This window comes from Bidens hawaiensis, unplaced genomic scaffold (genome assembly GCF_021521415.1).
Source record: "Bidens hawaiensis isolate Kalapana, Puna unplaced genomic scaffold, B.hawaiensis_p1.1 tig00000702_1, whole genome shotgun sequence".
NCBI lineage: Eukaryota > Viridiplantae > Streptophyta > Magnoliopsida > Asterales > Asteraceae > Bidens > Bidens hawaiensis.
Genome location: NW_027491042.1, coordinates 1,942,433 through 1,954,371, shown reverse-complemented (window position 1 = coordinate 1,954,371; position 11,939 = coordinate 1,942,433). Strand labels below are relative to the sequence as shown.

The 11,939-nt window shown below is 43.4% G+C and overlaps 1 protein-coding gene across 1 annotated transcript; it reads right to left on the bottom strand.

Moving 5' to 3' along the window:
- Window positions 1–1,419: 1,419 nt before the first annotated feature.
- LOC143532160 (uncharacterized) lies at window positions 1,420–2,562 on the bottom strand. The gene has a single exon (XM_077027290.1). It carries the CDS (start codon window positions 2,560–2,562, stop codon window positions 1,477–1,479), a length of 1,086 nt encoding a protein of 361 aa, XP_076883405.1. The 3' UTR covers window positions 1,420–1,476.
- Between the last annotated feature and the right edge of the window lie 9,377 nt (window positions 2,563–11,939).

Sequence of the window (11,939 nt, the reverse complement as noted above, 5' to 3'; positions counted from 1 at the left end):
CGATAAAACCCTTTGCGATTGATCCTTGAACACCCGGATGAAAGAACTCTTGATCCTCCTTGGTTCCTAGCTTCAAATCACCTTCAGACCCTTAATAATTCTCTCAAAATCGGCTGGTGGCTTCAGGTTCTGTCAGGATTAAGTTAAAGGTGTTTAAATACCAAAAACAAGGCCCGACAAGAAGCAAAAACGAAAATAATGTAGCCCAGCTGTGCCTAGGCGCCGCGCCTAGGGCTTTTGGCCTTTCCCCTTGGCGCGGCGCGGCGTGCTCTTCTATGGGGGCCGGTCAGACCGACCCGGTCAGACCGGTTCTCTGCTCTGGTTCTTCGTGACGCGTTCCGGATCTCCGTTTCGGCTCGTTTTTCGCCCTTTTTCATCACGATCAAATCCCGAAACCTACAAAACATAAAAACGTTAGTAGTATACAAATCTTGGCTAAAAACGAACAAAAACAATTAAAATATTAAATAAAATAAACAAGGGAAACATATATATTTAGCATTATATCAATTTCAAACATGAAAGGAGTTTATGATATCATGATTCATGAATAAGTTATTTGAAAATAAATTAATGTGATACTTAAAGAAGATATATAATAAAACAATGTTTGGATTGAGTAAAAATATTTAATATACTTAAATAACTATATCATGATAAATACTTACAGTTTGATCAACTACATATAATAAATGAAATGCATATTGATAATATATCAATAGACACGATTGATATATAATCATTTTTATGTAGAAAACTAGAATAATCATATTATACAATTGTGCACGATTATTTTCTTATTTAATGGGAGATAACAAAGAGTGAGGTAGATTGTTACTTATCTGCCTTATTAATTAAAGCTAAAACAAAACGATTCAAATGTTTATGTAGTGTTTCAAATTCAATAATCATTTTGGAAGAGAACAATCATCAATAAATAGTTTTATCTTTTCAATATTATTAGATAAAAATGAATTTAAAATCACAAAATAGATAACAACGTGAAGAAAATATGAAATCAATCATTCATAATAATAAAAATACCATTATCCTCCTATTTATACAATGATAAATTACATAAAAGAAAATAAAAGATATCAAAGTCACAACACGCTTATCACCCTCTCCGAAATAACCAATTAAATTTGTTTTTTTTTCAATAAATAACCCTTCAAGTTATTCTCCGTTGAGAGTTGAGGACTCATAACAATGAAGTATAAAGGAAATGGTTCTAAACAAAATATTAGTGCCCTGAAGTGCAATATTGAAGACCTTATTAGAAAGGATTGGGTGCAAATGAACTACTTCTTAAACTTCTCCTCAAGGAGCCTTCTTTATTGTAACAGTTTGAATAAACCTGAAAAATAAATACGAACTTATCATTATTGCAGTTGCACTCACAGAAGTAGTTAACATATCAACATGAAGTATGATACTTACAAGATCGTAGCTTTGGAGTGATGAATTAATGAGGAATTAGTAATGAATTGGGGGTGGTGGAGAAGCGTAAATGTACATGGGTGGTGAAGGTGATTTTACTGGTGGAGGGGGAGATGTGTAATGGTATGGTGGTGGAGGAGATTTAACAGGTGGGGGAGGTGAGGTGTAGTGGTAAGGAGGGGGAAGAGATTTCATAGGAGGTGGCGGTGAGGTGTAATGGTAGGGTGGAGGAGGAGATTTAACAGGTGGTGGAGGTGATGTGTAATGGTAGGGTGGAGGAGGAGATTTCACTGGTGGTGGAGGTGATGTGTAATGGTAGTGTGGCGGTGGGGATTTAACTGGAGGAGGAGGAGAGGTGTAGTGGTATTGGGGTGGTGGAGATTTAACAGGTGGGGGAGGTGATGTGTAATGGTAAGGTGGCGGAGGGGATTTAATCGGTGGAGGTGGAGATGTATAGTGGTATGGTGGTGGTGGAGATTTTCCTGGAGGAGGTGGTGATGTGTAATGATATGGTGGTGGAGGGAACCTAACTGGTGGTGGTGGAGAAGTGTAATGGTATGGTGGTGGTGGGGATTTCACTGGTGGAGGTGGTGAAGTGTAGTGGTATGGTGGAGGTGGTGATTTTACTGGTGGGGGAGGTGATGTGTAATGATAAGGTGGTGGAGGGGACTTAACTGGTGGGGGTGGAGATGTATAGTGGTATGGTGGTGGTGGGGACTTCACGGGTGGAGGAGGTGACATGTAATGGTAAGGTGGCGGGGGTGGAGATGTATAGTGATATGGTGGTGGTGGAGATTTTACTGGCGGAGGTGGTGAAGTGTAATGGTATGGTGGGGGTGGTGATTTAACTGGTGGTGGAGGTGAAGTGTAATGGTATGGTGGGGGAGGTGATTTTACTGGTGGTGGAGGTGAAGTGTAGTGGTATGGCGGGGGTGGCGATTTAACTAGTGGTGGAGGTGAAGTGTAGTGGTATGGCGGGGGTGGCGATTTAACTGGTGGTGGAGGTGAAGTGTAGTGGTATGGCGGGGGTGGCGATTTAACTGGTGGTGGAGGTGAAGTGTAGTGGTATGGCGGGGGTGGTGACTTGACTTGTAACACCCCGACCAAAGGCGGATTATACATCGGGGCGCCACATATTGTTTCATTACTCGTGACACTATTGGGTGTCAATATTTAATAAATACATTTATTCGCGCACGCGCAAAGTAAACAAGATAACATAAAACATCATAAATCAATATATTATAAATCATAATATTCGAACAGCAAAGACTTGTCTTGATACATTTTAATCTAGGTCCAAAATAATGAAAACTTCCTACGTGTCCACAAGCTCCAAAACAGCTACTGCAAACCTGAACATGTGTTAAAATAAACGTCAAACACTTGCGTGTTGGTGAGAAATCAAGTTTAATAGATAATAATAGATAACAATAAATCTGCGCGCAACACGTGTATGTCTGGTGTTTAACAAGGGTGCAATCAGATTGTGATCAAGCCTAAATAGATCATAGCTCATAGTTCATAGTTCAATCCGTGCTCCCAATTGAGCACAAAAACGAGAAAACATCTGTGCAAGTGTAAACAAAGAAAACCGTAAACGATAGGTCTCCCGTGTTCATCTAATGGATCCATGAAAACTGCGGAATAGGCCGAACAAAGCGGTTAATGACACACACATACAAATAAACAGCCAAGTAAACGTCCTCAACACATGGGATACTGCGCGACTAAAGCTCATAAACAAGTTTAAGACTCTAAGTTTGTATGAACACATGAACATCCCAAAACATTGAAAGCAAAAAGGGATTAGGTACGAGATTACTCACTTGATAAACGATGCGGTGTAAGATAAAGCAAGAACCGACTTTAAACAAGCACAAGTTAACCTATAAATAAGATTATTGTTTTAATGATTTGTTTTAAGTCTTGATTATAAGTTAGCATAATTAATAAGTAAGTTATTATATATTATGTATTACCGGAAATCAGGGCAGAACAGGAGAGAAAGACGGAGGCAGAGAGGAAGACGGCAGAGAGAGCAAGGAGAACAGGAGAGATTAAGTGTTTGTGTGTGTAGTGTTAGGAAAAATAATACTATTATTTATAGAGAAATCCTAGGGAACACAATCCCTAGAAAAAGGGGAAAAGATCTCAAAAAGCAAAAGATTCCAAAAGCAAAAGATATCAAAAGATATGGCAGCAGGGAAAAAGAGAAAAAGCTGACAGGGAACAGTAAAAAGGCATGGGCAGGTCAGAAAAAGGTACTGGTCAAGCATGGCAAAAGCAGATCTCAAAAGATAATGTCAGTCACTTTTTCTGCCAACCAATGGGGTTGGTGCGCATGCTGCGCCGAAAGTAACTTTTCAGACATAAAGCAGATTAGGTTAACAGCACAAAAGATAAGACAACACAAAAGCAAACGGCTAGATTAAACAGAAGAAAACTCAAAGGGTTTAGCGCGAGAAGGCTCGAGCGCGAAGGCAGACACAGAAGGTCAAGAGAGCGCGAGCGCGAAGGCAGACGGAACCAACCTTAACGCGTCGCGGAAAGAACTACATTTCTAAGCGCGCCGCGGGAAGAATCACATTTCTTAGCGCGCCGCGGGAGGAACTAAAATTCCTAGCGCGCCGCGGGAAGAACTATAATTCTTCGCGCGTCGAGGGATGAACTACGATTCTTAGCGTGCTGCGAGAAGAACTACAAATCCTTAGCGCGTCGCGGGAAGAACTACATTTCTAAGCGCGCTGCGAGAAGAATTACAATTCTTAGCGCGCTGCGAGAAGAGTTCGTCTCGCGTATCGCTGAAACAGGTGGTCTTCACGCAGGATTCCTTGTAAGGGGTCTGGCGCGTGGAGCTGCGCAGACAACCTTAGGCGGGAAGGAACAAAGGACAAGCAAAGAGTTAGAAGAAAAAGAGGGAAACAAGGCGTAAGGGCGGGACGGCGACAAGAGGGAAAAGAAGGCGGAAAGAGAGAAGGAGAGGGACGGGACGGCGGAAAGAAAGAGAGAGAAAGAGGCGGGAAGGAAAATATATATATTATTAAAAAAATATAAGTATAAATAAATACTAGATCATAAAAGAAAGAGATCGGGTCAGAGAAACGGGTACCTGGGTCGGGTCGGATCGGGGCAGATGTCACAGTCTCCCCTACTTTAAGAAATTTCGTCCCGAAATTTATCTCGAAGTAGGTGGCGCAGAGAACAGGTGCGGGTACTTGATCTTCATTTGATCTTCCCTTTCCCATGTATACTCGGCTCCGCGCTTGGACTCCCAGCGAACTTTAACAATAGGGATACGACTGCGCTTGGTTTGCTTTACCTCGCGATCCATAATCTCAACAGGCTTCTCAACGAAATGCATAGTTTCATCAACTTGAACTTCATCAAGTGGAATGTGAAGGTTCTCGTCAGCTAAACACTTCTTGAGATTGGATACATGGAACGTTGGATGCACATTACTGAGCGCGGGCTGCAGGTCAAGTCTGTAGGCAACTTTTCCTACACGCGCGAGAATCTTGAATGGACCAACATATCGAGGAGCAAGCTTACCTTTCTTCCCAAAGCGGACAACACCTTTCCAGGGCGACACTTTGAGGAGAACAAGATCACCAACTTGAAATTCGAGAGGCTTCCGCCTACGATCTGCGTAACTCTTCTGTCGGCTTCTGGCAGTCAGCAGATGATCACGGATCTTGGCGATTTTATCGGTTGTCTCTTGAACAAGTTCGGGTCCTGTGATTTGAGTTTCACCCACTTCGCTCCAACAGATCGGGGAGCGGCACTTACGACCGTAAAGTGCTTCAAATGGGGCCATACCAATACTGGAATGATAGCTGTTATTATAAGAGAACTCAATCAAAGGCAGGTGTGAATCCCAATTACCTCCAAAATCAAGAACACAAGATCGGAGCATATCCTCAAGAGTTTGAATAGTTCGCTCAGACTGTCCGTCAGTCTGAGGATGATATGCAGTACTCATGTCCAAGCGAGTTCCTAGCGCAGATTGGAGAGATTTCCAAAAGCGAGATATAAAACGGCCATCGCGATCGGATATGATGCTCAAAGGAGTACCATGACGGCAGACAATCTCTTTGACATAAAGCTGCGCGAGTTGCTCAACACGGTAGTTTTCACGAATGGGCAGAAAGTGAGCAGACTTAGTCAAACGGTCCACTATTACCCAAATGCTATCATGTTTGCTTGCTGTCAAAGGTAACTTGGTAATAAAGTCCATCGCTATACCTTCCCATTTCCACATAGGAATTTCTGGTTGTTCGAGCAAACCAGATGGGCGTTGGTGTTCAGCTTTTACTTTAGAACAAGTCAGGCATCTAGCTACGAACACAGCAATATCCTTCTTCATACCGGGCCACCAATAAGTAATGCGCAAATCCTTGTACATTTTATCGGCGCCAGGATGAACGGAATATCGAGATTTGTGCGCTTCACTCAGGATATCAGTGCGAAGATTCTCATCAAAGGGAATCCAGATGCGATTAAGATAACAGAGAATTCCACTCAGATTAGGGACAAAGTGCGCTTCCGCGCCACACGCTAACTCGGCGCGAAGGTTACCATTACTGATGGATGCGCGCTGCGCGTCACGAATGCGCGATTCAAGGTTGCTTTGGATCGGCGCGAAGTGAAGCTGGGTGCGCGGCAAAATACAGTTAAGCTGGCAGGGTTTTCGGCTGAGCGCATCGGCTACCACATTAGCCTTACCAGCATGATACCGGATCTCACAATCGTAATCGCTGATGAGTTCGTTCCATCGGCGTTGCCTCATGTTAAGTTCCTTTTGATCAAAGATATGCTGAAGGCTTTTATGGTCAGTGTAGAGGATACACTTAGTACCATAAAGGTAGTGTCTCCAGATCTTCAAGGCAAAAACAACTGCACCAAGTTCGAGGTCGTGAGTTGTATAATTCTTTTCGTGAACCTTGAGTTGCCTTGATGCGTAAGCGATAACCTTGCCTCGTTGCATAAGAACACAACCGAGACCTTGGTTGGAGGCATCGCAGTACACGACAAAATCATCATTACCCTCAGGTAGCGCAAGAACAGGAGCTTCACACAACAAACGCTTGAGCGATAGAAAGGCTTCTTCTTGCTTCGAGCCCCAAATATACGGTTTACCTTTGTGCGTTAGAGCTGTTAAAGGCAAAGCGATCTTCGAGAAGTTCGAAATAAAACGCCGGTAATAACCAGCTAAGCCCAGAAAGGAACGGATCTCAGAAGGAGAGGATGGCGTAATCCAGTTCTTGATTGCTTCAATTTTGGATGGGTCGACATGAATACCCATCTTGTTCACAACATGGCCAAGAAACTGTACTTCATCAGACCAAAATTCACACTTGGAAAGCTTAGCATAGAGCTGCTCGGTTCGAAGCTTTTACAACACCAACCGGAGATGTTGCTCATGCTCGGCCTTGGTCTTAGAATACACCAGAACATCATCGATAAACACAATCACGAAACGGTCCAAGAAAGGCCTACACACCCGATTCATTAGATCCATGAAAACGGCGGGTGCGTTGGTTAGACCGAAGGACATGACCAAGAATTCAAAATGGCCATAACGAGTTCGAAAAGCAGTCTTCGGAACATCTTCATCGCGGATGCGCAACTGGTGATAGCCAGAGCGGAGATCAATCTTCGAGAAACAAGAGGCACCTTGGAGTTGATCAAAGAGGTCGTCAATACGCGGTAAGGGATACCGGTTTTTAATGGTGAGTTTGTTCAACTCGCGGTAATCAATACACATGCGAAACGATCCATCTTTCTTTTTAACGAACAACACCGGAGCACCCCAGGGCGAAGAGCTAGGGCGAATGAATCCTTTAGCAGTCAACTCTTGAAGTTGACTTGCCAATTCTTGCATCTCAGCGGGCGCAAGACGGTAAGGAGATTTAGCTACGGGGGAAGCACCAGGGACAAGATCAATACGGAACTCGACTTCACGAGCGGGAGGGATACCAGGAAGATCATCAGGAAAAACTTCAGGGAAAACACGCACAACAGGGATATCGCGAAGCTTCTTCTTTCCTTCATCGGGTTTAACCACATGGGCTAAGAATGCAATACACCTTTTTCGCAAGAGTCTTTGGGCTTCGGCGCAAGACATAAGTTTAAGACCACGGGAGGGTTTTTCGCCGTAGATATGAAGATCACCATTTTCTCGAGGAATGCGAATCAACTTCTTGGCGCAAATAACTTCGGCGCGATTATTCGAGAGCCAGTCCATACCAATGATAACATCAAAGCTTCCAAGAGGCATGGGGATGAGGTCGATCAGGAAATCGTTTTCGTTAAGGTTAAGCGTGCAATCTTTAATCACTGAGTTAATTAAAACAGTTTCGCCATTAGCCAATTCAACTGAAAAATTTTCTTTTAAATCGCTGCGCGGTCGCGCAAGCTTCTCCTCAAACGCGCGTGAAATAAAACTTCGATCGGCGCCAGTATCAAAAAGTACAGAAGCATAAAATCCGTTAAGCAAAAATGTACCATTAACTACGTCATTATTCGCTTGTGCTTGGTGCGCGGTTATGTTAAAAGCTCGTTCGCGCGTCACTTGGTTCGAAATCTGGTTCACCGGATTCGCTTGCGTAATCTGAACTTGTAGTCTCGGGCACGCGTTCCGGAAATGACTGGGATCACCGCAGTTAAAGCACGATCTGGGTCGTGGGTTTTGGTAGGTTGGTTGTGGGTTCTGCGGGTAGACTGGTGGTATTGGCGCAATTGGATTGGCGGGAGGGACTCTACAGTATTCGGCTGAGTGACCAATGCGGCCACATCGGTTACATTGTCGACACGGGGTCTGAGTTGGGTGGTGAAGTCTACAGGTTGGGCAAAAGGGTTGGTTTCCTGTGTAAGGTTTCTTAGTTGGCGGGGTAGGGAGTGCGGGATTGGTTAAGGCATAGTTATGGACTACAGGAGGTGTTGGGTAGGTCGACAGTGGGTTAGGCGCGTAAACTGGAGGTTGGTAGGTGGGTTGCTGGACTATGGGCGGGCTGGTAAGCGCGTAAGCTTTGCGCCTGCGCTTGAGGTTGTTACGGTTCGAGGGTTCTGGTTTGGTTTCTGTTGGTTCAGGGACAGTTTTGGTGGGTTTGGTCTTCTCAGTTCCCCGCAGGAACAGAGTTCCTGCTCTGACATGGTTGTCGCTGAGCACGGCGGCCAATTCGATGGCGTCAGAGAGGGTTGCTGGGTTTCTGGCCCATATAGAATCTTGAATTTCCATGGGGAGACCCCCAAGGAATTTCTCTATGGCTCGGCGGGAAGGGGTAACAAGGTGAGGGACAAGCAGGCTTAGTTCATGGAAGCGCGTCGCGTACTCGCGCGCTTCACCGCTGTATTGCTTAAGATTCCAAAATTCCTCCTCCAGGCGCATAACTTCGTTGGGAGGGCAGAATTCTCGTGTCAGAATTTCCTTGAATTCCTCCCATGTCATGCTAGAAGCAGCTTCTGCGCCACGCGCATGAGCTACTCCATTCCACCATGTAAGCGCTCTAGATTCCAGGACACTGGAAGCATATAGGGTTCGTCTGTCTGAGGGGCATTGGGTGTGGAGGAAAGTGTTTTCTATTTTCTCAAGCCACTGGAGCATCACGGTGGCTCCTTCAAGACCTGTGAACTTTGGAGGGTTACCCGCGTTAAAGGACTTAATGTTGTAACTGGAGGTATTGTTTTGGCTCAAGGCTTGGGCTATCGCGGCGGCCATTTCCTGGGAACGTTGCTGCGAGCGTCTGCGCGCGGCTTCTTTCTTCTTGAGATGGCGAGCTGATAGTGGAGGCATTCTATAAAAGTTTTAATTTTAGTTAATATCTTGATTTTAGCGCAAAGTTTTAATCTTATAAAGCTTGGTTCCGCAGAGTTAGATACTATCAAAAGTTAAAGTAAAATAAATGACTTTAAATGTAGACTTAATAAAGGTAACAAATTCGAATCGAGAATCGACAATTCATGTATCACCATGACCTTCCAAATTCTCAATTTAAAATGACGAGTAAACGAGTATTGGAGATTGACGATTCATGTATCACCATGACTTTTCAATCCTCAATATAAAATATACAAGAAAATGAGTATTGGAGGTTGACAATTCATGTATCACCTTGACTTTTCAAGTCTCCAACCTCAGAACATAATCGTAATTGAAAATTGAAAATCAACTATTCATGTATCACCATGACTTTTCGGATTTTCAATCCCAACAAACGAATATGTAAGTAAAATCAATAAAAATCGAAATTCAACAAAAATCGAAATATCGCGAAATAAAACATAAAATCATATACTGCGCAAGCGCGAGCATATTCATAAATAACGAGTAATTAACAATAAGCGCGCAAACATGAGATTTCTCTCATGCGCGAGAAGGGACTCTTAGGTATTCTAGGCCGTTACGTCTAACCACCTATCCTAAAGTCAACCTGGCTCTGATACCAATCTGTAACACCCCGACCAAAGGCGGATTATACATCGGGGAGCCACATATTGTTTCATTACTCGTGACACTATTGGGTGTCAATATTTAATAAATACATTTATTCGCGCACGCGCAAAGTAAACAAGATAACATAAAACATCATAAATCAATATATTATAAATCATAATATTCGAACAGCAAAGACTTGTCTTGATACATTTTAATCTAGGTCCAAAATAATGAAAACTTCCTACGTGTCCACAAGCTCCAAAACAGCTACTGCAAACCTGAACATGTGTTAAAATAAACGTCAAACACTTGCGTGTTGGTGAGAAATCAAGTTTAATAGATAATAATAGATAACAATAAATTTGCGCGCAACACGTGTATGTCTGGTGTTTAACAAGGGTGCAATCAGATTGTGATCAAGCCTAAATAGATCATAGCTCATAGTTCATAGTTCAATCCGTGCTCCCAATTGAGCACAAAAACGAGAAAACATCTGTGCAAGTGTAAACAAAGAAAACCGTAAACGATAGGTCTCCCGTGTTCATCTAATGGATCCATGAAAACTGCGGAATAGGCCGAACAAAGCGGTTAATGACACACACATACAAATAAACAGCCAAGTAAACGTCCTCAACACATGGGATACTGCGCGACTAAAGCTCATAAACAAGTTTAAGACTCTAAGTTTGTATGAACACATGAACATCCCAAAACATTGAAAGCAAAAAGGGATTAGGTACGAGATTACTCACTTGATAAACGATGCGGTGTAAGATAAAGCAAGAACCGACTTTAAACAAGCACAAGTTAACCTATAAATAAGATTATTGTTTTAATGATTTGTTTTAAGTCTTGATTATAAGTTAGCATAATTAATAAGTAAGTTATTATATATTATGTATTACCGGAAATCAGGGCAGAACAGGAGAGAAAGACGGAGGCAGAGAGGAAGACGGCAGAGAGAGCAAGGAGAACAGGAGAGATTAAGTGTTTGTGTGTGTAGTGTTAGGAAAAATAATACTATTATTTATAGAGAAATCCTAGGGAACACAATCCCTAGAAAAAGGGGAAAAGATCTCAAAAAGCAAAAGATTCCAAAAGCAAAAGATATCAAAAGATATGGCAGCAGGGAAAAAGAGAAAAAGCTGACAGGGAACAGTAAAAAGGCATGGGCAGGTCAGAAAAAGGTACTGGTCAAGCATGGCAAAAGCAGATCTCAAAAGATAATGTCAGTCACTTTTTCTGCCAACCAATGGGGTTGGTGCGCATGCTGCGCCGAAAGTAACTTTTCAGACATAAAGCAGATTAGGTTAACAGCACAAAAGATAAGACAACACAAAAGCAAACGGCTAGATTAAACAGAAGAAAACTCAAAGGGTTTAGCGCGAGAAGGCTCGAGCGCGAAGGCAGACACAGAAGGTCAAGAGAGCGCGAGCGCGAAGGCAGACGGAACCAACCTTAACGCGTCGCGGAAAGAACTACATTTCTAAGCGCGCCGCGGGAAGAATCACATTTCTTAGCGCGCCGCGGGAGGAACTAAAATTCCTAGCGCGCCGCGGGAAGAACTATAATTCTTCGCGCGTCGAGGGATGAACTACGATTCTTAGCATGCTGCGAGAAGAACTACAAATCCTTAGCGCGTCGCGGGAAGAACTACATTTCTAAGCGCGCTGCGAGAAGAATTACAATTCTTAGCGCGCTGCGAGAAGAGTTCGTCTCGCGTATCGCTGAAACAGGTGGTCTTCACGCAGGATTCCTTGTAAGGGGTCTGGCGCGTGGAGCTGCGCAGACAACCTTAGGCGGGAATGAACAAAGGACAAGCAAAGAGTTAGAAGAAAAAGAGGGAAACAAGGCGCAAGGGCGGGACGGCGACAAGAGGGAAAAGAAGGCGGAAAGAGAGAAGGAGAGGGACGGGACGGCGGAAAGAAAGAGAGAGAAAGAGGCGGGAAGGAAAATATATATATTATTAAAAAAATATAAGTATAAATAAATACTAGATCATAAAAGAAAGAGATCGGGTCAGAGAAACGGGTACCTGGGTCGGGTCGGATCGGGGCAGATG

Excerpts from the sequence above, each read along its gene's own strand:
- LOC143532160 (XM_077027290.1), bottom strand. The coding sequence starts at position 2,562 with ATGTATAATCCGCCTTTGGTCGGGGTGTTACAAGTCAAGTCACCACCC.